This window comes from Brassica napus, chromosome C2 (assembly GCF_020379485.1).
Source record: "Brassica napus cultivar Da-Ae chromosome C2, Da-Ae, whole genome shotgun sequence".
In the NCBI taxonomy this organism is placed as follows: domain Eukaryota; kingdom Viridiplantae; phylum Streptophyta; class Magnoliopsida; order Brassicales; family Brassicaceae; genus Brassica; species Brassica napus.
Genome location: NC_063445.1, coordinates 50522566 through 50547578, shown reverse-complemented (window position 1 = coordinate 50547578; position 25013 = coordinate 50522566). Strand labels below are relative to the sequence as shown.

Genomic DNA, 25013 nt, shown 5'->3' with positions numbered 1-25013 from the left:
AAAGAGAAATACCCTTTAAAAAATACCCCTAAGTTTTCTAACTTATTTACACTTCCATGCCACAGAGAATTAAATTAAACTACCTATTTTAATGCTTGTCTTTTCTAGTTAAATTAATGAGTTTTCCTTAATCAAATTTAAATTTAATGTCATTAAATAAACCTACATATTTTAATGCTTGTCTTTTCCAGTTAAATTAATGAGTTTTTCTTAATGAAATTTAAACTTAATGTCATTAAATGAACCTAAAAATACATCATATTTAACGTAGCTTATTACCGACGAGTACGGCCCAATAATGAACTTGAATTTTATTTGTACGAAAACGTGAATCACTTGACTTATGCAATATTTAAAATATATTAACTACAATATACCAAATGCATATAACCTACCTATACTTTAGTTTGAAATGATCATGCTCAAGTTTTATATAGTCAACTTACATCATGCATCGATCGATGTACAATAGTTAAACCACCTGTAGTTTTCGTTTTCTTTATAGGGTGTATCAACCAACCAATCATCCCACTGATTTTCTAAGTTTTATAAAAAAACAAATCAATAAATACAAACTCAAAATCCAATATCTTCTATCAATCAAAACATAATATCTTCAAAGTCGTATCTTTAATGTACCTATTAAATATAGAAACTGTAACCATAATTACACTAATTATAAGAATATATTTGATTCCAACCAATTGATCTATTACTTCGGTAATTGATTTGCTTGCACAAGAGGAAACAATAAATTTAAAATTTATAAGAATATAAAGATATAGAGATTCCAACCAATTGCCTATATTTGCGTATGATTTTCACATAATAAGCTTCAAATTTAATATTGAAAAAGATAGAGAGATTTTTTTTAATCTTTTACCGACACAGAACTTAAACAAAACGAAGAGTTAAAGGTATTTTTTTTTTTGTTACACTTCCCGGAAAAAAACGGTTACAACATGGGCTTTCATAATATGACCTTTTAAAATATTAATGTTATGTACATTTAATAATTATCTTGACGAAAAACAAAGACTATAAATAATTTATTATTAACAAAAGTATGAAATTATTTACAATTTGATGACTAATTCATCACCCTTTTTTATATGTTAATTTTTTCATAGAAGTTTAAAAATCATTTTATTTTCTTTAAACATGTGATATAATATTTCTTCATATTTTACATTAATAACCATTGTTTTTATATATCGTCTACAATTCTCTAATTATGTCTATTTGTTCAATTTTGTATATGCTATCGAATATAAATCATTAATAGATGGTTTAAGATGCCAAAACAATTATTTACTTGATGAATATAATACATCAAATATTAAAAATACATCATTTAGTTAAATAAATAACCATAAACCAAAAATTCATATCCGCGCTGGCGCACGGATCATGGTCTAGTTTTGGTTTAATATAGATACCAAAATTCTCTTACAGTCAGTTTCAAAAACAATTCTCTTACAGTTAATGAAAATGAAGTTCTAATGAATTAATTACTCACTGATTCACAAATATGCTAATATTTATTTGGGATGAACTAGCAACTTCTTTTAAATAATTTTCAAAGCAACAACCAAAAAAATTATAAATGTAAAAAATATTTCATTAACCATGTAAGTTATATTTAAAAACTAATCAAAAGAATACAAAAAGTTATTGTTCGTCTCAACATCATCCAAAATATTTTACAACAACTTCATAAACATTATTCAAAGCTTCAAAGAAAAAATTAAAACTAAATAGAAAACAAAAAAAACACCAAACTACATTATTCATGTTTACGGTGTTAGATGTGTTATTCTTTCTTATTTCAAAAATTATGAACCTACTTTATACTAACAAAAAATTTGTGATGAAAAAGTAAAAAAATTAAAAATCATAGTAAAAATTCAAAAAAAAAATTAAAATAATGTACAAATATTCAGTTAAAACTGGTAAAAATACAATTATAAATATTTTTAGAAAATAAATACAAATAAAAAATGTAGCCTATTAATTACAAATATAAAAGCAATAAATTTAAATATATTATCCGCGCGTAGCGCGGTCACGATTCTAGTATATATTAATAAATCTATTTCCTAACTTAATACTATATAGCTTTATTTATCTGAAACTTAAGAAGTGTACTTTTTTAAATGTTAAATATTTATAAATATGTATAATATTAAAACATAAATATATATACAAACCGATGGAAATATATTTCTTAAGTTTTTTTTACTATAAACTGAAACTTTAAAAGTTAACTAATATTAATATTAATTAGCGGTGGAAGCGGGTTAGTAACGACATTTAATTTTTATGACGGGTTTAAGTAAACTTTAATAGAAATAAATATTCATATAAACTCATTTAGTTTAATGGATTTTAAATAGGTTATTCGATTAAAAATATTTATTAGCTATGATTTTACTTAAAGTTAGTAAATACCATATTAATCTATTTACATATATATATATATACACAAAAAATATAATAAATTTAGCAAAGACCATATTAACCTATTTTAACGTGATTTTACTTAAAGTTTGTAAAGATAATATTAACATATTTGCATAACTATGGATATGGCACAAGTGTATAGATATACAACGTGACATATTAAATATAATTACCAAAAAAAAATATTAAATTAAATTAATATTAAACACAAATATGATTACAAAAACAAAAATATCAAAAAAAATAAAAATATATCCGCCCTTGATGAGAATCTAGTATACAATTAAAGCAAGATACATCTAAGGATTTTGTCCATAGTTTGACACTATAACTACAATTCTATGTCATTGAGAGAATATTCTGATATTAATACCCAGTCAAAATCAGCATGAATTTTTTTTTTTTGTTCTAAACATAGAAACACGCAGATAAACTACCGAATAGCAAGAAGCCATAGTAGGAGAGCAAGGAAAAAAAAAGCCAGAACAAGGGGACACCAACATAAAATCTCTTACATTGTGTTTTTATTTAAACTTAAACCCACAAGAAACACTTGCAGGGGAGATATACCCTATAGAAGAGCACCAAGAAAGCATGAACAATTAAAAGAGATATACTGAAATGGTCAAGGAGCTCACACTGACAAGGAAGCGGTTCAAGTGAACTACTTGTAAATTTATATCTCAGAAGCTGACAAGACCCGCTCTCTTATCCCAGTCCTATCTTTTGTCCCAAGATGGCGAGCTGCTCGACGAGCTGAGTTGCATTAAGGATCTCTGTGGCTCCATAGATAATGTTCTTGAGCGTCCCCTGAGGCTGCTGCGAGAGCTCCTGCAAACTGCTATATTCAATGTAGTTACCCCCACCGACCATGAAAACAATCGCTTCTCTGAATCCCCCCCCCATCACATGGCTAGTAGAGCCAGATTTTGAAGCTCTGGGATCGAGGAAAAGGTATGAGTCTGTTTCGGGGTTGGGTTTTCCCTCGGCTAAAGCTTCAACAGTCCGCGCCACAGCCAGTTGCTGATCACCGGTTAAGAGATTCTTGACTCCTGCAGTGACAGCGTTAATTGATTGATCATAGAGCATCCCAGCCCAATCAACAATGTTGCTTCTGCTGGCTGAGTTTGCAGAAGACGATGCTGCCAAAGACACGTTCAGGGACTTGATCTTTTTGAGATACAGAAAAGCGCTTGTATCAGCCTCAGCCTCACGCAAGGCCAGTTCCACGGCTTCAAGATCAGGCTGGTGAAGGGTATCCAAGGATAAGAGGTACATGATGGCAAAGCGTACCTTGTCCATCTTGGTGCCTTTGGTTTTCAAAACAGAAAGGAGATCACTGAGGTTAATCCTGGCTCCCTTAATCATGGCATTCTCTTTGGTAGTGTACACATCCAGAGACCGCTCCTTGATCTGTCCTAGGAGAAAGGTGGCTATGTTTGTGTGCTTGTCAATCACCTGCTTTCTGCTTGTCAACTCTGGAAGTGAGTTCACAGCATCCATCAGATGCTTGGTGTTCCCCCCACCAATCAGATCAGTGCTAGTGGTACCACCGCTGGTTCTCCTGCTCACCTCCTCCACGTCTTCCTTGTACTTGTTCAAATGAGCTTCGATCTCTGAAGCGACTCCTCAAGAGAAGCGTTGGCGGACCAAAAGGGGTCAGAAGAAGTGTCTAAAATAATATTTTCTTCTTTTGTGCACCTGGAATGATCAAACTGTTGAGCTTGAGACCCAGAAGATCGTGAACAAGAGGCCGGTATCTGAAATCGTGTTGAATCCCGACAGCGAGGTCAATGTTTCTATCAAAAATGCACAACAAAGGCCGGGAGGTCATGAGACTGTTGTTTTTGGACAAAAGAAGATGATGCCTGAGTTTGGTATCCAATGAAAGTGCCACCATCTCCGCTGGTCCTCCAACAGGACATCTGATCACAGGCACCACACCAAGCGTTGCCAAGACATGAAAGAGGCCATTAGCAATCTTTTCGACCATCTCCTCAATATCTCCTCTGCCTGTTGCTGATGGATCGTTCAGCTGAGCATAGACAGAGTGTTGTGACAAGGAAAACAAGCTGTCCTCCAAAGTGACAAACTCCAAATACTGATCATGCACTCTTTCAATGGAACCACCGGAATGGTGGAGAGTCCCTGAAGCTAGATTTTCGAGGAGCGGACGGGGGATGGAGGAGGAGAAGTTCAGATGAAAGGTATCTTAGAGAGATGAAGAAACATCTGCTATGATTCTCTGAATGTTGGTTTCAGTGGGTTGAACAAAGTACACAGCTACAGTAGGAACATGCTGTCGCTCGTTATCATGGATGTGTAATTGGAGTGTAACTCTTTGACGACGAAGATCCTTCACACTGATTAAGGGAGCGATAACATCCTTACAAAAATCGTCGTAGATCAAGACCTTGAAACATTCCGCGCCGCCGCTTTGATCCAAAGGTTCGTTCAGGTTCAGCATCCGGAATACACATTCTGCAATCCAATCCGGAAGATTATTAATATTTAACGTAAAAAAAGAACAAATATCAACCTCATCAGCCTGCTTTGTTTTCAAGAAAAACAAGATCTGGCCTCGAGTAAAATTTAATCTATCCAGCAAAAGTTCAAATATGATCACGACAACACATATATAACTTTTATTAGAACGGTTTGTGATATGATCAAAATATTTACGAATATATCTCTTACATAAGATTAAAATTTAATTATATAATAATTTTTTGTTAATTTTACTAAATAATAAAAATTATAAAGTTTACATTTTCTTAAAAATTATTTTTGTAAAACGATTATTTAATTTTCTTTTAAAAAGAAAAAAAATTGGTCATGTGACATCCTCACGTCAGCAAAATTAGATAACGTGCAGCTAATGTGACGACTCAGGTATGATTTCACCAAAAAATAAACATAGAGTATGTTATTTGAAATTTTCGAAAGTTCAAATATGTTTTTATACTGCCATATAAGTCGGGTACGAATTGAACACATCGCGATATGTTATGTATAAAACCGTTCCCCGTTAGCTATAAACATAAATATCTTTCACCTTTTAAAAGAAACATAAATATCTTTCACCTTTTAAAAGAACTTGATATATTTGTTATAAAAACTTGTTTAAGACATTTAATGTATTTCTCTAATACTAGTTCACCAAAAAAAGTATTTCTCTATATTAAATGACTTGTTTATTTTCATACGTTGGTTGTTCAATATGAAAAACACTACTAAAGAAAAAAATGAACGATCCCTTATTACGTATCACACGTCAGGATACTAGATAATGGTTTTTTTCGGCTAAAAAATTAGATTATACAACGGAAGAGTTTACAAAAGAAGTAAAAGAGAACACTTTAGCGCATAAGCCGACTATTGAGTTTTAATGGCCAAAACAAAGACACTTCTTTCTTGAGCTATCCAAATGCACTAAAACCAGACAGAGCATCTAACTTCGAACCTGACAAGAGAGCCGAACGCAGAAACCTTCCACTTGTTTGACTGCAAAATAAGTGTGAAGAGACTTCAACGTAAGTGGAATTACCAGCAGATAATGACTTTGCAGAGATATTAATTAAATAAAGGCATACATACCCTCTGGAGTAGAATTCTAGTGAAAGCCGCCATCTCTGGGGCGATCGTATGGAGCACGGCCATGCCTCTCTCCTCCTGAACCACCACGGCTGCCATCATCCCTGCTACGTCCTCCAGAGCGTTCCCCACTGCGATCAGGTCCATAGCGATCCCTACCATACCTGTCTTCTTTTGCACCATACCTGTCGTCCTTTGCACTGTACCTATCATCCTTCCCACCATACCTGTCGTCCTTTGAGCTGTACCTATCATCCCTCGAGCTGTACCTTCCCCCACCACCACCACCACCTCTACCGGATTCATCAGGACACTCCCTCGCAAAATGTCCGGGCTTGCCACACTTAAAGCAATCTCCACCACCTGAACCACCTCTCCCACCACCAGAGGGACGGCTACGGTCACGGTCATAGCCGCGATCACGATCACGACTGCGGTCACCATCATGATCCCTGCCAGATCCACCCTGTGGCTGGGCTTTATCAACAGTGATAGTCCGCCCATCTAAATCCATCCCATTCATTGCTGCAATGGCTTCATCCATAGCTTTCTTCTCATCAAAAGTAACGAACCCGAAACCACGGGAACGCCCAGAAAACTTGTCAAGAACCACCTGTCAATGTCAATGATAAGGCTAAGTTCGGAAACACATAGTTCACTCAAAGAAGCAAGCAACTAAACAATTTACTAAAGACAGCCTCCAACATCTCAGATCCTAATGCAGATAAGAGATAAATGGTTATACCTTAGCCTCAGTGAGGTGACCATACTTCTCAAAGGCATCTCTGAGGCCACGATCAGACGTTGCCCACGCGAGTCCACCAATGAAGCAACGGTACTCCACCTCTTCAGACATCTTCTACGAACTGCCAAATTTTTGTCCGAAGAAAATAAATACGGTTACCCATAAGATCCAGTAAGCTACATTGTAAATAAATACGATTAGGACAACAGATCCTGAAGTACACACAGCCAGAAGACGACAATGATTCGCGAACTAAACCTGGTAAGAAGAAACGAGAGAGCGGCGAAGATGAGATCTGATTGTGATTTGCTTCAAAACCCTAATTCCTGGAAAGCAGAGAGACGATCCAAAAGTCCTATCGTATACCTCTCGGCTCTCGGGGATATTTCCGTCATTTCATAATTATTTAATCATTTAAATATATCAGGCCGTCTATTCAAACTAAATGGGCTTGTAATTGGGCCTAGGGTTTTAAGAGAGGTTTTAAGCCGCCGTCGTCTCCGTCGTCTTCCTCTTCTCAGGTCGCCTGACGAATTAGGGTTTTGAATTTGGGGGAGAAAAACAAGAGATGTGGTTTCTATGCGTCTTCTATCATAGGCTACTAGACTTCAGAAAGCCAGAGGTGGAGGCATTAGCCGAACTCTTCGGAGAAGATGAGTCTCTTCAATGGCGCCTCCCTGAACATCACCATAACGATACTCCATTCCACTTCGTTCATCTTTCTTCCGAAGAAATCGCACAGAACATCGCCAAGAGAAGTAAGTACGATTCTTTCTCGCCTCATCTTTCTTCTTTTAGTTTGTTTCTCACAAGAAATGGTGCTAGTGTAGGCATATTGGTGAAAGGAATGTATGAGCTTTGGGGTGAAGGAACTTGCTACGAAGAGCTTAAAGACTCCATAGAAAGCTTCCCTGATTCTCGCAAGCTCCCGTTTCTCGCTTCTGATTCCACATTTAGAATCTCCGTCGAAACTTTCGGAAAGGCTCTGACTTTCGATGAGCAGAGGGAGAGAATCAACTCACTTACTTACATCCCCTTCGACGTATGTTTCCGGCTTTCCAAAGAAGGAAACTTTCTTGTTTCTCAAAGGGGTTTAATCGTTTTTGCAGGGGAAGGTTAACTTGAAGAACCCAGATCACAACTTTTTCATCATGGAGATGGATGAGTCTGAAGAGAACAATGGGCTTCAGCCCATTCTCCAGAGAAGAATCTTCTTTGGGAGGGAGGCTGGTTTTGCTGACAGGAAGCTGTTACCTGCTTTTCAGCTCAAGTCTCGAACTTACCTTGGCCCGACTGCTATGGATGCTGAAATGGCTTTCTTGATGGCTAATCAAGCTAAAGCTACATCTGGAAAGCTTGTGTATGACCCTTTCGTTGGTACAGGGAGCATTCTCGTTTCTGCTGCACGTTTTGGTGCAATGACAATGGTTTGTATAACCTCCCTTGCTTTCTTGATACCCTTTTTGCGGCTTCTTGGATCTGAAACTGATAGAAAGGTTATTGTATTAGGGTGCAGATATTGATATCAGAGTAGTGCGTGATGGACGTGGTCCAGACTGTAATGTTTGGAGCAATTTCAAGCAGGTTGGTGATTAAATTTTTCTTTCTTTCATATGGGTATCTTGGGGTGTCTTACATCTGTTATCCCTTATGCAGTATGGACTACCTATGCCAGTTGCTTTACTTAGAATGGATAATAATCTTCCTCCTTGGCGTTCCGGGCTAAACGAGGTGATATAATCTCTCGGTTCTTTCGTTATTACCTATGACATTTTGAGTCTAGATCATAAGTGTGTGTCTTCTGTATTCATTGGTTTAGATATTTGATGCGATTATATGTGATCCACCTTACGGGGTTCGAGCTGGTGGACGTAAATCCGGTGGCAGGAAAATCCTGAGAGGGACGGTGGATCCTTACACAGTCCCTGAAGACAAAAGAACAGATCACATTCCATCCACTGGTGCATATAGTCTAGTGGAGTGTGTTCATGATCTGCTTCACCTCGCTGCAAGAATGCTGGTGATGAAAGGGAGGCTAGTCTTTTTCTTCCCGGTTTTGAGAGATGAGAATGGCAGTGAGGTTAAGTTTCCAGAGCACCCGTGTTTCAAGTTGGTGGCTGTCTCTGAACAGATCTTGAGTTCGCGGTACAGTAGGGTTTTGCTGACCATGGTGAAAGTAGAGCCTTATAGCGAAGAGGTTGAGGAAGCTGCTCGTTTAATGCATTTGGAGTTTAGAGAGAATCATCTCAAGTGGTTAGAGGAAGGTAATATTCATTCCTCTGTGTTTAAACCTTCTGATCCTTCACAGATTCATGCTGATACCAAAAGCTTTAAAGATCCTAAACCTAAGTATAGAGGGAAGTATGTGTAAGCACTGAGTTTTGTGTAGAGAATATAGGTCTGAATGAATCTATATTATTGACAAAGAGAATAATATATACAGAGTACAAGCGTGAGGAAGAAGGCAGTAGTAATGATAATTGATACACAATATATACGATGATATGAGTTTCCATAATACACCCCCTCAAGATGGAGGAAGTCCAGTGACTCCAATCTTGTTCCTGAGCTCCTGAAACCTAGTCCGTGACAGAGGTTTTGTCAAGCCATCAGCTAACTGATCTTTTGAAGAGACATGAGCTACTCTGAGGATGCCATTCTGAACCTGTCCCCGTACAAAATGGAAATCAATTGCTATGTGTTTCATACGTGAATGGAAAACAGGATTAGCAGAGAGGTATGTAGCGCCTATATTATCACAGTAGATAGCTGGTTTCTCGGGTAGAATAACTCCAAGCTCCGTAAGTAGTGAGCAAATCCACCGTAACTCCGCTGCTGCATTAGCTACCGCTCTGTATTCCGCTTCTGTAGATGAGCGTGAGACCCCTTGCTGCTTCTTGGACGACCATGATAGGGGTTGATTACCAAGATAGATGACATAGCCATTTGTGGAAACGTAATCATCAGTGTCCCCTGCCCAATCTGCGTCTGAGAAGGCGTGTAAAGATGGACCTTGTTGCTTTGTGAGCAAGATACCGTGTGTAGTGGTTCCTGCTAAGTACCTCAAGACCCTTTTTGCAGCCTGCCAGTGATCCTCTGTCGGCCTATGCATGAATTGGGAAAGGCGGTTGACTGCATAAGAAATATCAGGCCTTGTAAGTGCTAAATATTGCAAGCTTCCCACTACCATTCTGTAATCTTTCTGATCTTGTAACAGTGCTCCTGAGTGAAGACTAAGTTTCGGTGATGAGGGAAGTGGAGTAGCTACTGTCTTGGCATCAAGCATGTTTGTCTTGTGAAGGAGATCATTTATATATTTCCTCTGCATAAGATGAAGCCCCTTTGATGTCTTTGTAACTTCAACACCAAGAAAGTAGCTCAGTTGACCGAGGTCCTTAATAGAAAAACGTCTTCCAAGCTGTGTGATTATGTTATCCACAAGTGCAGGATTGGTGCCTGTGACTAGCATGTCATCGACATACACAAGTAGATATACATAATCCCGGTTCCGTTTCAAGATGAAAAGCGAAGCATCACTCAACGAATCTGCCATTCACAGTTTACTGCTATGCCAAGAATCGTCCTGATGGTAGTGGGTTTAATCACATGACTAAACGTGTCCGTGAAGTCTATTCCAGCTCGTTGATGATACCCTTTAGCGATTTGCGAGTTGAACTCAGAGCCCATAGAAGCCCTCCACTGCCGATCTTTCATTGCTTGTTGCCATGTATTGGGTTCACGATGTGCTGAGGGACAAGCCACAGAGACCAATGAGAGCTTCTTGTTTGGTTTGGTGATGGCATTCTTTGATCTAGTTTGCATCGAGTGATGGTTGCGGATTGCAGCAGGAGGAGGGGAACTTGACTGTGAACTGGTGGAACCCGTCTGGTTGGTGGAGACTGGCTGGTTGTTGGAGGAGTTCCTGGCTCTGATACCATGTAGAGAATATAGGTCTGAATGAATCTATATTATTGACAAAGAGAATAATATATACAGAGTACAAGCGTGAGGAAGAAGGCAGTAGTAATGATAATTGATACACAATATATACGATGATATGAGTTTCCATAATATTTTGTACTCTTTCTGTTGTATTTGGTTGGTTTTGTGCTGAACGCTGTAGTTCTGAATGTGTTTCCATTTTCCAATACAGATAACTTTTAGGGTTATTGGCAAACAAATGTATGCAAAAAATACATAAGCATATGATTAACCTACAAAAATATAACAATCAGGATTAAATTCTTAAACTATGAAAATCAGGATTAAAGTCTTCAAAATAAAAAAACTTTCTTGTCACACGTGATTAGGAGATTCTTAATTAATATAAATAAACGCTTCTCTAAGTCTTCTTCAAAATCTGGGACTGTGTACTGTAGTAGCAGTTAAACATCCCACGTTCTTCGTTTACTTGTTACCATCCTTCCCTAGACGAAGGCCTGTTGGAAACCCTAGATTAATAATAAGATACTTGAAGATATATAATAAGCCTAGATGCAAATATCAGGTTTAACTACATTCACCTGTTGCTGAAGAATCCACGCTCTTTGCTTCCTCCTTGGAAGTTTCTTGGCTGATCATCGACCGGTCTAACCCAGGCATCTACTGCACCACGTGATCTAGGTCTCTCTGTGGATTCAAAACTCCTGGACTCATCCACTGATCCAGCCCGGGAATGTGTTCTTTCTGAATATGAAACGCCTCTGCCTGCACCAGACCCGGGCCTTTCAACTGGTCTCTGCCTGAACCTGACTTTGTCGTCCAACTCACGGGTTAGTATTTCCAGATATTTCTCTTTGCCGCGTAGAGTTTCCGGTAAGTCATGGTGATTGTTATTACTCCCGGATTCTTGATCAGATTGTTTAATCTCTGGAGCAATGGATTCCTTGTCGAGTTTTTTCCTTAGCTCTTTGTTTGATCGAGAAACGGTAATAAATAAGATGTGGGTTTAAACAAAGACGTCTTATTAATGGTCGGAGAGAAAACGTTCAATCGGTTACAAGGGAAAAGAAGAGAGCGCGACAGAAAGGAAGCCGGTAGCTCGATAAGCTACCGGAAAAGTACAACTAACGGTGAGATGAAGCAAAGGTGAAAACCCTAATCTAGCCGCCAAATGTTAATCAGTGGTTTCGGATCCTTTTCTCGTTATCTCTCCTTTCCCTTATATAGACGTCCTGATGCCTCGTCCTTGACCTAATTTACGCCATCTTGGTGGGCCTCCTCTGCTGGGCCGAGAAGCCCGTAGGCGTCCGAGCAGCCGCTGAGCCGAATGTACTTCAGTCGATGATGATCAACTAAAAGTACTCAAGAGTCGAGCCGAGAGATCTGACTCTCGAGCCGACCGATCGAGCCGTCGCTCTTCCTAATTCGGGCCAGGCCTTCCTATTCCTCGGGCCTTGTGGGATGGTCAAATCCATCCTCTACAGTAAGTCCCCCCCTAGTCCATCAGTGAGCGGAGTGCTTTCCAGCTCGTGATGGATTCTAAGGTTTGGAGGTTTGAGGGGATAGGAGGCCTGTCGGAAAGTTAGAACGGTTGGTCGATGAGTCGCACAGCGTTGTTCTCTCGAAAGCGAGCAGTAGTGGCTTTTATCTCTTCTTTTGGTCGTTGTGTCGCAAGAAGGGTTCGTCGCGAAGGTTCGCTGGACATTTGGGAGAGTTTCAAGGCTCATTTAGGCCCGTTTAGGCTTAATGACGACACCTCGAATTCCCCCCCCTTTTTTTTCTTTTAAATGAACCGAGAAGTCGAAACGTCGCGAGGGTCCGCTGGGTTTTTAGGGTGGATTTCGAGGCCCGTTTGGGCCCGAATAGACCTAATGATGGCGCCTCGAGTTTCCCTCCCTCTCTTTTCCTTATAAATACGCAGATCCCCTTTCATTTCTTCAAGTTTTTCTCTGCGATCAAAGGTACTTTCTCTCTCTTTCCTTTATCTCTCTAAGCGTTGTTAGATTCATTCGAAACATTCTTCACCGTTCCGTTCTGCGATGTCGTCGGGTCAGAGGCTATCGAAGCAACAGAAGGGAAAGGCAGTCGCAGCGACGTCGAATCCAACAAGGAATCCCGACGGGGATCGTGTCGGATATCCGGAGGCGATTCATCGCGCGGCGATGATGGACACGGCGAATCTATCTCGCTCTCATCGATTTCTGGTTGCGGATGCTGCGAGACTCGCGAGAGAAGGATGTCAGAACGTCGTTGCGAGGGATGCAATGGAATGTTCGAGAGACGGGCAGAGCGGGGCGATGCCTGTTGACTCGATCACCCTGAGAGCTCGACCTGCGGAGGTTGGTCTCTCGGAGGACGATGATTCTGAGGCCGAGTTCTTCCCGACCACCTTTTACCCCGACGGGATTTTCGAAGAGCTTCCTCAACTTCATCCCGATTTATTGCGTCCTGCCTTCTTGGCCGGTCAGGACTGGGAAGGCGTAGAGAAGACGAAGTCGACTCTTGGAAGCGTGAAGAGGGTTCTTCGGGCTGCGGGTGCCGTAGGCGTGACCTTCCTTGTGCCTACGGAAGCGTAGAGACCCTGGTCTCCTCCGATGGTGTACCAGACGGTATACAAATCCTATTTTCAGGAAGACACTCGTTGCTGGTTCCCCATCCCGCGACTGATTACAGCATACGCCAGACGTCGAGATCTCGCGAATCAGTCAGCTGCTGAATGGCTCGCTGCGTCTAGCGGTCACTTTGTCGGTTTTGGCGGAGCAGATCGACATGCCGATGAGCGTTAGGTCGTTCGAGGAGATGACCTCGATAACCGACATGAAAGATGGCACTTACTCGGTGAAGATGCGACCGAACTGCAATGTGTGTGCCGGTCATCCGAATAAGACGCAGAACTGGCAGCGCTCCTACTTCTTCCTTAAGTCCGACAGCTCGGCCTTCGAGGAGCCTCCCCAAGACGATTACCGAGTTCTTTGGAACCGTTCTTGCGGTAGAATATTCTGTCGCGAACCGTAAGCGATTTGTCGATTCTAACCAACCATTTTTTGCTTTGTATGCAGTTGGCCATCCTACCTCCCCAGTTTATCCCGAAGATTTCTTGAGGAGTGTTCGCGCCGTCGCTCTGCTTCGAATCTATCGTTGGTCCGAGATCTCCGTCGAAAAGATCCGTGAGCTTAAAGATCGAATCGCTCGAAGTACGTTCTCTCGCACCTTTAGACTGTGCTCTTTTAGTCGCAAGTTTTATCTGTCGCGTCTTGACCCTTCTGCCTTATGTTTTCAGGAGAGTGGAGATCCAACCTTCCGACCGTTCTTCCCATTCGCGCTAAGCGACTGGACATCTTCCCGAGAGACATCCAAAAACAAATTACCGAGGCGAAGAAGATGGGTACTCTTCCTGATTTGAGCGCAATAATAGCGGCCCAGCTGGGGCTGACTAGCGGGGAAGGACCCTCAACGGCGGTTCCTCGTTCTGACGAGGTTTTCCCTTCCGATGCCAGAAGTGCGGGGAAGGGCAAGAAAGAAAAAGAGGCGATGGTTCGGGAGCCGGGAGGAGTACTGAGGAGACGAGTGATGTCCCTCCTTCCAGTGAGCCCCGGAAGAAGAGCAAGAAGAAAAGGACAAAGAAGAAGTCCGCCGGCGAGCAGTTGGAAGATGCTGACGAGCAGATCGAGCAAGAGGAAGAGGATGCTCGAGGAGAAGAAATTCAGCCCGAAGAGGGGGGTTCTGAGGCTGAAGCCTCGGAGGGACGGAATGACGAGGAGGGAGTAAGTGAAGGAGGGGAACGCGAGACTTCTCTTAATGCCGCCTGCTCGGGTGATTCCGAGGAAGATAGCGAAGGGTCGCCACTCCTGATAAGGAGGGGAAATGACGAAGACGATGATGAGAGGCGGTCTCCTGTTCTGACGTTTCCTCGCGAGAGAACTCCAGTTCCCGTCGGAGGAGGGGCCGTCCAGACCGGTACTTCTTCCCGTGGCTCCGCTATCCTAAGGAGGGATCCCGGATTCAGCTTTCCCGATAAGGTCGACTTCCACTATGAGGGACCGGCTCCCTTAGTGTACGTTCCAGAGAAATGTGGGGAGTTTCTCTGTCAACTAAGAGGGAGGGCGAAACCTCTTCCTGTTGTGAAGGACCTTATCTTCGGGGGTGAATACGAAGAAGCTGCAAGGGCCAAACTGCTGGTAAACGGCTTGGTCCTCTTTTTTTTTTAAATTCCTTGACTCCTAACTTCTCACGATTTCCATTGTGTCGTGTGTTCAGGGTGATAGCACGATGAATGTCGTGATTGATAAATACGACACGGCCCTTAAAGGAGCCTTAGAGGAGCTCGAGCTGGCCAAGAAAGAGTTTGCTGAGAAGGAAGAGGTTTCTGCTCGTCAACTGAACGAGTCAAGGGCCAATCTACAGAAGCTCGACGGGGTGGTGGCCCGCACCGTTGCTCGACGCGATGAGTTTAAAGCCGCGCTGGAGTCGTCTCGAAGAACCATCCGCGAGCTTGAACCGAAGAATGCTGACCTCGAGAGCGAGAGGGCTTCGCTCGCTGCCACGCACGAGCGAGAGATGATACGTCTGAGAGACTCCAGAATCTTGGAGGTGACGAGAGAAAGGGGGAGAGTTGAGGCAGAAATGACCGCCAAGGCTAGTCGTTGCTTCACCAGGATTCGTTCTCGAGAGGAGCGTCGGGGTCCTTACGACGAGGCTCGGTTACTTTACAGCCAAGCCTTTGGGACTAGGAAGTGCCTCGAGGCCTTGAAAGGAGCCGGGAACGACATACCGCAAGCCTCTATTGATATGTTCGTCGAGTACGAGAGGAAGTACGAACAAGAGGCTGAGCAGCTGAAGGTTGGCGAGATCCCTGAAAGCGATTTTAGACTCTCTCCTCTCGTGTTGGAGTCTCAGTTTGTGGATGCTCGGATTCTGGCGGGTCTCGATCCGTATGGTTCCAACGCTGGCTTAATCGACCCGGAGACTGCGGCGAATCTGCATGTCTCGTGTACTCGTCCGGTCGGAGAAAGGCGCGAGGAACCGACGCTTCCTATCGAAAACCCTTTGACTGTTCTTGAGGAAGGGGTGCCTGGTCGAGGAGCCCGAGTCGATGGAAATAACGTTCCTGTCCTCGTGCTTTCGGACACTTCAGTCGAGGGTCGCGATTTGCCGCCTCCAGAAGAGTCTCGTCGGGATGGCGAGGAAAACACTGGCGAGGTGTCAGAGGATGCTGCGGTGCAAGTCTCTCCGATTGCCCGCGAATCGAGCGTCAGGGCTTCGGAGCTTTCCGCCCTTAATGATCGCGAGAGTGATCGGGAAGCTTAGTTTTCCTTGTTTGTTGTTTTCTTTTGAGTCTCGGAGGACTTATGTTGTTGCCTTTTAGACTTTTGCCTTTCGAGGCTTCTACTTTGTTGTTCCTCTGTTACAACTCTTCGAATCGTATTATCTGTGTCTTTTTATTGTACTTGTCTATCAAATGCATGATTTATCAAGATTTGAAGTGACTGTTTGTTTAGTATAAACATTATTCGAGATATCGAATCGTTGTAGCGTTGAGCTCGTTATGACGTTGTCTCGGTCGATTTCTTTGACTCGCGATCGTTCGTCATTTGAGTTTAATTATAGTCGAGATATCGAATCGTTGTATTGTTAAGCTCGTTATGACTTTGTCTCGGTCGATTTCTTTGACTCGCGATCGTTCGTCGTTTGAGTTTAGTTATAAGTCCTCGACGTTGACGGTTCCAAATCGACCCTAGCGTAATTTTCAAGCGTTCGGTGGGCCAAACTTTACTTTAGTAAATTACAGGGTGAGTTGGAGTCGTTGTCTCGGTCGTGTTGGTTTAAATCGCAACACGGTCGACCCCCGTGAATACGTGTCTGATCAGGACATATCCATCGTGGGACGCGAGTACCGATACGCTTGTTCGAGAAGCCGGGACGTGCTCGCATCGGCACCGCTTAAGTGATCGTCTGTTTCGGAGGTCGATTCCTCGGGGAGGGGGTTTGTATTTTTTTTTTATTTCGGCTGGACCCCTTTTTCTTTTGGGCTGCCTACGTATCCCTTTGTGGGAATCAAGCCATTCGTAGTTCTTAGATTGCGAGTAAAAGTGGCTTTTGAGGCGCATTTACTCGGTTTTTTTTTTTTTTTTTTTTTTTTAGGAGACCGAGTAAAAGTGGCCTTAGTGGCGCATTTACTCGGTAAAGTGTTCGTTTTGACTAAGGATGGAAGAGGCGGAGATGTTTGGAGTTCCAAGCTCTCGGTACTGCTTCGCCTGTTGAAGTCTCGAGGCGGTATACTCCTGGTTTGATGACTTCGACTATCTTGTATGGTCCTTCCCAGTTGGCTCCAAGCTTGCCGGCTTTCCACTCCTTAGTATTTTCGAAGACCTTTCTTAAAACAAGATTGCCCATTTCGAGGGGACGCGACTTAACCTTTTGGTTGTAGTAGCTCTCGATTTGATGCTGGTAATTTTGGATACGGAGCAGTGCTTGGTCGCGCTTTTCCTCGATGTCGTCGAGTGCGTCGAGCAGCATGTCACGGTTGAGTTCGACGTTTTGTGGCATTCGTGATCGGCGCAAACTCGTCACATTCACTTCTGCGGGAGCCATTGCCTCGACGCCGTAGGCCATTGAGAAGGGCGTGGCCTTCGTCGCTCCGCGAGGAGTTGTTCTGTGGGACCACAGGACACCATCTAGTTCATCCGCCCAGCAACCCTTCTTTAAGTCGAGTCGTTTCTTCAGACCGTCGATGATGGTCTTGTTCGTCGACTCAGCTTGGCCGTTACTCTGCGGGTTTCTCGGGGTCGACATGTTGAGTCGAATGCGCCATCTGTCGCAGAATCCCTTGAAATGATGCGAGATGAATTGCGAACCGTTGTCTGTTATGATCTCGTATGGGAGCCCGTGTCGGCAGATTATGTTCTTCCAGACGAAGTTTTGCACCTCCTTGTCGGTGATGTTGGCATAGGCTTCGGCTTCGACCCACTTGGTGAAGTAGTCTGTGAGGACCAGGATGAACTTCTTTTGGCGAGATGCCGGCATTGGACCGATGATGTCCATTCCCCATCGCATGAATGGGTATGGAGCAGTTAGGGTATGAAGGAACTGCGTTGGGCTGTGTAAGGTGGGAGCATGACGCTGGCATTTGTCGCACTTGCGCACGTATTTCTCGCAGTCGGCGTTCATGGTTGGCCAGTAGAATCCCAGATTCTTCACTTTTAATGCAAGAGCTCGTCCCCCCGAGTGATTGCCTGCTGCTCCTTCATGTGTTTCGGCCATGACTAGTCTCGTTTCTTCGCCGGAGATACATTTGAGTAGCACCTTCGTCGCGGTCCATCGGTGTAGTTCCCCGTCCATGACAACGTAGTGTGCACTACGTCGCTTCAGTCGCCGCGCGTCCCATTTCTCGGTGGGCAATAAACCTTCAGCGAGGTAATCGATGAGTTCCTTGCGCCAATCTGTTGGCTGATCGTCCTGCGAAGGAGGTTCTGCTTCGTCGATGTCCATTGCTTCGCTAATCGCTGCTGCGATTGCAGTCTGTTCCGCCTTCGTGTCGATGCTCGGTTTCTCGATTTTATGGATTGGGATTGTCCTCTTGACTTGATCGTGTAGCTTGCTTCCTAGAGCAGCGAGGGCGTCGGCACAGACATTTTCTCCGCGAGGAACCTTCGTGAGTTCGAAGAACTCGAAGTCTCGCGTGAGGTCTTGGACGAGTTTGAGGTAGGCGTCCATCCTTTCGTTGCGGACGTCGTAATCGCCGAGGTACTGGCTTACAACAAGTTGAGAGTCGCAGTAAGCGCTGATCCTTTTGGCCTTTACTGCCTTGGCGAGACGGAGCCCTGCGATGAGGGACTCGTACTCAGCTTCGTTGTTTGACGCCGCAAAACCAAAACCGAATGACTGCCGGATGAGTTCTCCTGTTGGTGATTGCAGTTGCACTCCTGCCCCCGACCCTTTACTCGTGGATGAACCGTCAACGTGGAGGATCCAGTTCAAACTTGGTAGGATGAGGTCTTGCTCCAGCTCTGGTGTTAACTAGATCAAGAAGTCTGCAAGGACCTGTGACTTTGCTGCTGTGCGATTCTTGTACACGATGTCGTGTTCGCTCAGCTCCATCGCCCATTTAGTCAATCGTCCTGACTGGTTGGTATTCTGCATAACCGTTCGGAGTGGTTTTAGAGAGTACTTCAATCGTGTGCGACTAAAAGTAGGGTCGCAGTTTCCTGGCCGAGGTGACGACAGCTAAGGCCATATTTTCGAGTGTTGGGTATCTCGTCTCTGGCTCGGTCATTCTTTTACTTGTGTAAAAGATTGGTTTCTGTTCTCCCCGATCTTCTCGAATGAGCACGCTGCTGACAGCGGAGGATGTGACGGCTATGTAGAGAGACAATGTGTCGCCGGCTTCTGGCTTTGATAGTACTGGGGGGGTTGTGAGGTAGTGCTTTAGTTGATTGAACGCCTCTTCGCATTTCTCGTCCCAGACGAACCTCTTGTTGCCCCTTAGTAGCTCGTAGAAGGGAAGACACTTATCGGTTGATCGCGAGATGAACCTGTTGAGAGCTGCTATCCGTCCGGTTAGTCGCTGTACTTCGCGGCTGTTCTTTGGGCTTGGAAGATCGAGGATCGCCGAGATCTGCTTGGGGTTAGCCTCGATTCCTCGTTGAGTGACAATGTAGCCGAGGAATTCTCCCGAAGTGACACCGAAGGTACACTTGGCCGGGTTGAGCTTCATCCCGTAGTCATTCAAGATCTTGAAGCAGTCGCGTAAGTTGTTTAGGTGATCGTCGGCCTTGAGCGATTTGACTAACATGTCGTCGATGTACACTTCCATGGTGTTGCCTAGCTGATCGGCGAACATTCGGTTGACGAGTCGCTGATAAGTCGCGCCGGCATTCTTTAGCCCGAAGGGCATCACCTTGTAGCAGTAGGTCCCTCTGTCGGTGATGAATGCCGTCTTCTCGCGATCGTCGGGATGCATCAAGATCTGGTTGTATCCCGAGAAAGCGTCCATGAAGGTTAGGAGTTCGTTACCAGCAGTTGATTCGACGAGACGATCGATATGAGGGAGTGGGTAACTGTCCTTTGGGCACGCCTTGTTGAGGTCCGTGAAGTCGACGCATATGCGCCATTTGCCGTTTTTCTTTTTGACGACAACCGGGTTAGCCAACCATTCGGGGTATCGGACTTCGGTTATGAAACCCGCGTCGAGGAGCCTGTCGACTTCTTCGTTTACGGCTTTAGATCGTTCTGGACCGAGTTTTCGTCGCTTCTGTCGGATGGGTTTGAACGTCGGATCGACGTGCAGTTCATGAGAGGTAACTGCGGGGTCGATCCCCTTCATGTCGGAAGTCTTCCAGGCGAACGTCGAGGCGTTGTCTTTGATGAAAGAGATGATCTGTGAACATACGTCGTCGGACAGGTAGACGCCAACTCGGATGATTTTCGTCGGGTCGGATTCATCAATTGCGACTTCGCGAACTTCCTCCTTCTGAGGGTATATCTTGTTGAGTGGTTTACTGACGGAGTTGACAAGGGAAGCTTGCTGCTGCATCTTTACAGTTGCGATCAGTAGTTCTCTTGCGGCTTGTTGATCGCCCCGAATCGTCTGAGTTTTGCCATCTTTTCCGGGAAACTTGATGCATTGATGATAAGTCGAAGGGACGGCTTTCATGGAATGCAGCCATGGTGTTCCGAGTATGGCATTATAGGGTGCTTTGGCGCGGATGACGGAGAACTTGACGGTGCGGGTTATACCACCTGCGTAAACTGGAAGGCGAATTGTCCCTATCATTTGCTCCGAGGCTCCGTTGAAGCCGGTGAGCGTGCGAGAGGAAGGCTTCATATCTTTTAAATCAACTCCCATTTTGTCGAGTGTGTCGCGAAAGATGAGATCGACTGAGCTGCCGGTATCAATAAGGACTTTTGCGACCAGACATTCGCCGATGTCAAGGTCGACGAGGAGAGGATCGTTATGTGGCATGTGGACGCCCTTGGTGTCTAGTGCCGAAAAAGTGATCTGGTGATCATTTTCGACTGGAGAAGGCCATTTCTGAGAGGTGGTTGCTTGACGTTTGTAATCTTTGACGGCTCGAACCGAGTCACCGCAAGGTGGTGATCCACCCATTATGACACTGATGTGCGGGGCTCGGTTAGCTCGCATTGATTCGAGTTGCTTCCTCAAATCGTCGGTTGTGTTTTCGAATGTAGGAATTTCTGCGAGCTGTTTCTTTTTTGACTCAAGGCGTCGTCGCAGATCGGACCTTTTCGAACGGTTGAGTTGGATTCGCAGGTCGTCGGCCTTCGAATTGAGCTGGTCGCGGAGGTCGGTTGTTCCTGTGTTTTCGTTCGCGGCATTTTTTCGCTTCAATAGAATGCGTAGGTCTTCATCTGCTTTCGAGGGAGCGAGAGACTGCTTATCCTTGCTGTCCAATTTATCGCGCAGATCTGGTTGCACTGTCGGGACGTCGTCATCAGAGGAGTCGCAAGGGCGAGAGAGTATGACTTCCACTCGTCGCCGGCGACGCGGGTGTTCGTCTTCTGATGAATCGTTGGCGGGGCCGACGTTGTTGATGGGAGTGCGCTCAGGGCTTGCTCTTTCCTCGCTCGGGGCCGTGTTCTTTTGAGACTTTTGTGCCTTCTTCTCCTTGTTCTTACTCCAGCTTTTAGTGTTTTTCGGCGTCGTAGGAGAAGTGGGCATTTGGATTGTCCCATTAGTTATCCCGTCGAAAAACTGTCCGATGAGGACCTTGCATTCCTTCGTGTCATGGGAATCCCTTTTGTGGTAGAGGCACCATTTTTTCGGCTCCTCGGAGTTTGAACTCGCTGGTTCGGTTGGGGTTGATTGCTTCGGAGCGGAGTCTCGATCCCAGTGGTTCCAGCCTTTCTCTCGCGTGATGGCTGCTGATTTTGGAGATTCCTCATCATCGACCGAGCTAACGTAGCCTCGCTTCTGAGTGGTATTTCCACCGGAGGAGTGCTGGCGAGGCTCGGGGCGGGTGTCGTTTGTTCGGGAGGATCGCTGTCTCGCCGCTGCTTCTTTTGCGAACTTTGCTCTGGTGTCTTCTTCCATGCGGATAAAGTTGTGCGAGCGAGCGATGGCGTCGGAGACAGATTTGGTCGGGTATCGGTAAAGATCCTGGCGGAATGTGGAGTCGACGTGCAAGGTGTTCATCAAAGATTCGACGGCGATATGGTCGGGAATATCGATCTTCGAGACAATAGCTTTGAATTTCTCCATGAAGTTGCGGAGACTTTGGTCGCTGGCGTGAGTGAGGTTCCACAAATCTGGCACGGTCGCTTCCTGGTTGGTGAACATGATATAGTTCTTAAGGAAAGCCGTTGAGAGGTCGTGGAAACAGTCAACAGAGTTCTCTCTGAGGCCGGTGAACCAAGTAAGGGCCAGGCCTTCTAGGGTTTCGACGAAGAGTTGGCAAAAGCCGGCGTCTTTGTCTTCGTCTGTCAGGTTTGCGCGTCGCATCGCTATGTTGAAAGACGTGACGTGAGTAGAAGGGTCGGAGAGACCTTTGAAGGTTGGAAGACGGAGTTTCTCCATCTTCTGTAGCCGCACGCCGGTAACCTTTTGCGTGAAGGGTGTACGAAGAGATTCCGCGAGTACATGCTCGATTTGGGGCGCAGACGTCGTCACCTGGTAGATCTTAGAATTGATATCGAGGACCGACTGTTTTAACGCGGCTAGTTCGCTTGCGGTGTGCGTATTGGTGTCGTTACCGGCGCTTTGGTTATCGTTATCCCGCGTAGGTGCCAAGTCGGTGGTTCGTTCTGTGGCGAACAGGTGTCAACGATACTGCGCCGTTGAAGCTTCGGCGTTTGCAGCGAGAGGAGCAAGGATCTTTGCTATCGCCGTGATTTGGTCAACTGCCGCCTTCTGCGCCGCTTCTTGTAGGGCGAGGCGTGCCAGGATAGTTTCCATAGATGCAGGATGGGGAAGTGGAGTTACTGGTGTAGGCGTAGGTGTCACCTCTGGAGCCGGTGTCACCTCGAGAGCTTCACGCTCCTCGCCTGACGAAGAACTGTTATTGCTAACGACCATAGTTCCGACGTTACTTTGCTAGTTGCCCCACGGTGGGCGCCAACTGTTTGATCGAGAAACGGTAATAAATAAGATGTTGGTTTAAACAAAGACGTCTTATTAATGGTCGGAGAGAAAACGTTCAATCGGTTACAAGGGAAAAGAAGAGAGCGCGACAGAAAGGAAGCCGGTAGCTCGATAAGCTACCGGAAAAGTACAACTAACGGCGAGATGAAGCAAAGGTGAAAACCCTAATCTAGCCGCCAAGTGTTAATCAGTGGTTTCGGATCCTTTTCTCGTTATCTCTCCTTTCCCTTATATAGACGTCCTGATGCCTCGTCCTTGACCTAATTTACGCCATCTTGGTGGGCCTCCTCTGCTGGGCCGAGAAGCCCGTAGGCGTCCGAGCAGCCGCTGAGCCGAACGTACTTCAGTCGATGATGATCAACTAAAAGTACTCAAGAGTCGAGCCGAGAGATCTGACTCTCGAGCCGACCGATCGAGCCGTCGCTCTTCCTAATTCGGGCCAGGCCTTCCTATTCCTCGGGCCTTGTGGGATGGTCAAATCCATCCTCTACTCTCTTCAATCTCTTCCTTTAACATCTTCTCTTCTTCTGTTTCAGGCCTGTTAAAGAAATCAATATTCGGACAACTGCAGCAATATAGAAATGAAACAGATTCACAACTCTCATTAAAAAAATCCAGATGAACAAGGACCTGTCAACTCTGCGATGTTCGAGTTCCATATCCATCTTGCGCCAATCCTTCCCTTGTTCCTCAAGCAACACTTCTCTAGGCTTCGCGTCCCCAAAAGGATTCACCTTTGGCCTAGGTTTCACCACATTACTCAATCCTGAACTCTCAGACCTATTAGACCGAGCACTTGAAGGTCTGCTCGTTTGAGAACTTCCTTTGTTAGCCTCAATCTCCGAATCAAGCTTCTTCCAGTCCAAACCTTTCTCCGCCAAAACATCCTCCCTTGGCCTAACTGCCCCAAAAGAGCTCGCCTTACTCGTTTTCGCACCAGCAGGTGGAGTTTCACTCGCTCCTGAGTCAACTTTCCGTGGCTCCAAAACCAAACGACGACGTTCTGATAAGTTGGCTGTCCCATTAGCATTCGTGGAGAAGAGGAGCAGGTCCAAGAAGGTGAAGTTAAGTGGCTAAGGGGAACAGAAGATGAAGTGTGGGTAAACCTCTTGGTGAGAAAGAGGGTTTTATATTAATATGAGTTTTATAGTACGTTGTCGTTTTGAATAAGTTGTAGTGTTACTTAAAGGGCGTTATCCCTAAGTTTATGGTATCAAAATATTTATCAACAAAACTTATACTCTCAGCCCCCATTCTCTCTATCTCTCTCCCCTTTCTAACCCATTTCAGATAAACCCTAATCAGGGCTTATCATTGGTATCAGAGCAACAAAATGCCACCAAAGCAAGATTCTAACGCAGATCGGATGACTGCGATTGAGGGTCAGCTTGGCGGACTCGCGAGCATCATCGAGGAGATGCGAGCGGAGATGAAAGCGAACAACCTTCGAGCCCTGGAGAATGAGAAACGCGCGGAGGAGAGACACCCTCAATCCCTAGAGGAGAAACCGATGGGTGTTATGATCGCTGCGGTAACGAACCTGGAAAACCCTAGATCTGTTAAGGAAGGTGCAGTGGAGGCACAACGTTCGTTAGAAGAAGGTCGTCAACCACAGGAGAAAGGTCTGCAGATGCGAAGTGAGAAGGGAATCCTAACCCTTCCGGAGAACGCGGTTCCGTTAAGAGCAGCAAAGATTTCCAAGACACCGTTCACCGCAGGGTCTTCTGGTTACTCAGTGTTGCAGAAGAGTTCACCACCTCAGAAGAAGCTTGAGTTACCCGATTTTGAAGGGAAAAACACTGATGATTGGATTTTTAGGGTGGATAAGTGCTTCTCAGTGAACCAAATGGAAGAAGAGGAGAAACTTACTCAAGCAATGGCGAGTATGGTGGGGTGTGCGGTGACATGGTTGAGGATGATTCAGGATCGGGATGAGCTATTGGATTGGAGGGATTTTAAAATGAAACTAAGAAGGAGGTTCAAACCCTCCCGGGGAGGAACCATTCTTAGTCAAATGCTGCGACTACGTCAGACGGGAACCATATCTGAGTACCATGAGCAGTTTGAAGAGTTATCTGCAGAAGTTCCACACGTTCCTAACGATGTGTTGGAAGAGATTTTCTTACATGGTATGAAGAGAAGCTTGAGGGAGCAAGTTGTGAGGTTGAGGCC

General features: G+C 44.8%; 4 protein-coding genes across 6 annotated transcripts; 2 read left to right on the top strand and 2 right to left on the bottom strand.

Moving 5' to 3' along the window:
• Positions 1-2933: 2933 nt before the first annotated feature.
• Positions 2934-5023, bottom strand: LOC106378664 (SEC1 family transport protein SLY1-like). Its single transcript, XM_022703971.2, has one exon. It carries the CDS (start codon positions 3964-3966, stop codon positions 3172-3174), a length of 795 nt encoding a protein of 264 aa, XP_022559692.1. The 5' UTR covers positions 3967-5023; the 3' UTR covers positions 2934-3171.
• Positions 5024-5743: 720 nt separating this feature from the next.
• Positions 5744-7187, bottom strand: LOC111206686 (glycine-rich RNA-binding protein RZ1A-like). Of its 3 annotated transcripts, none has more exons than XM_022703906.2 (4): positions 7061-7187; positions 6803-6923; positions 6061-6670; positions 5744-5967 (listed from the first exon to the last, which is right to left on the bottom strand). In XM_022703906.2, the coding sequence occupies exons 2-3, from the start codon at positions 6911-6913 to the stop codon at positions 6077-6079; spliced, it is 705 nt and encodes a 234-aa protein (XP_022559627.1). In that variant the 5' UTR covers positions 6914-6923; positions 7061-7187; the 3' UTR covers positions 5744-5967; positions 6061-6076. The 3 variants fall into 3 exon arrangements, with proteins under 3 accessions (XP_022559627.1, XP_022559628.1, XP_048602888.1); XM_022703907.2 differs by having other exon boundaries at positions 7028-7110; XM_048746931.1 differs by lacking the exon at positions 7061-7187 and having other exon boundaries at positions 6803-6943.
• Positions 7188-7267: 80 nt separating this feature from the next.
• On the top strand, positions 7268-11173 carry LOC111207050 (tRNA (guanine(10)-N2)-methyltransferase homolog). The gene is made up of 6 exons (XM_022704633.2): positions 7268-7560; positions 7633-7844; positions 7912-8229; positions 8312-8386; positions 8459-8533; positions 8622-11173. Exons 1-6 carry the CDS (start codon positions 7371-7373, stop codon positions 9171-9173), a joined length of 1422 nt encoding a protein of 473 aa, XP_022560354.1. The 5' UTR covers positions 7268-7370; the 3' UTR covers positions 9174-11173.
• Positions 11174-13513: 2340 nt separating this feature from the next.
• Positions 13514-16051, top strand: LOC125582464 (meiosis-specific protein ASY2-like). Its single transcript, XM_048749194.1, has 5 exons — positions 13514-13733; positions 13804-13938; positions 14025-14203; positions 14245-14922; positions 15002-16051. Exons 1-5 carry the CDS (start codon positions 13514-13516, stop codon positions 16049-16051), a joined length of 2262 nt encoding a protein of 753 aa, XP_048605151.1.
• The last annotated feature ends 8962 nt before the right edge of the window (positions 16052-25013 follow it).

What these genes read in the sequence shown, in the direction of transcription:
- LOC111206686 (XM_022703906.2), bottom strand. Translation starts at nt 6,913, where the DNA reads ATGTCTGAAGAGGTGGAGTACCGTTGCTTCATTGGTGGACTCGCGTGG. An exon ending in GTCACCTCACTGAGGCTAAG is followed by an intron (nt 6,671 to 6,802) that starts GTATAACCATTT and finishes TGACATTGACAG; the next exon opens with GTGGTTCTTGACAAGTTTTC.
- LOC125582464 (XM_048749194.1), top strand. Translation starts at nt 13,514, where the DNA reads ATGCCGATGAGCGTTAGGTCGTTCGAGGAGATGACCTCGATAACCGAC. An exon ending in TAAAGATCGAATCGCTCGAA is followed by an intron (nt 13,939 to 14,024) that starts GTACGTTCTCTC and finishes TTATGTTTTCAG; the next exon opens with GAGAGTGGAGATCCAACCTT. An exon ending in GGGAAGGACCCTCAACGGCG is followed by an intron (nt 14,204 to 14,244) that starts GTTCCTCGTTCT and finishes CGATGCCAGAAG; the next exon opens with TGCGGGGAAGGGCAAGAAAG.
- LOC111207050 (XM_022704633.2), top strand. Translation starts at nt 7,371, where the DNA reads ATGTGGTTTCTATGCGTCTTCTATCATAGGCTACTAGACTTCAGAAAG. An exon ending in GTTTTGGTGCAATGACAATG is followed by an intron (nt 8,230 to 8,311) that starts GTTTGTATAACC and finishes TTATTGTATTAG; the next exon opens with GGTGCAGATATTGATATCAG. An exon ending in TTTGGAGCAATTTCAAGCAG is followed by an intron (nt 8,387 to 8,458) that starts GTTGGTGATTAA and finishes TCCCTTATGCAG; the next exon opens with TATGGACTACCTATGCCAGT.
- LOC106378664 (XM_022703971.2), bottom strand. Translation starts at nt 3,966, where the DNA reads ATGGATGCTGTGAACTCACTTCCAGAGTTGACAAGCAGAAAGCAGGTG.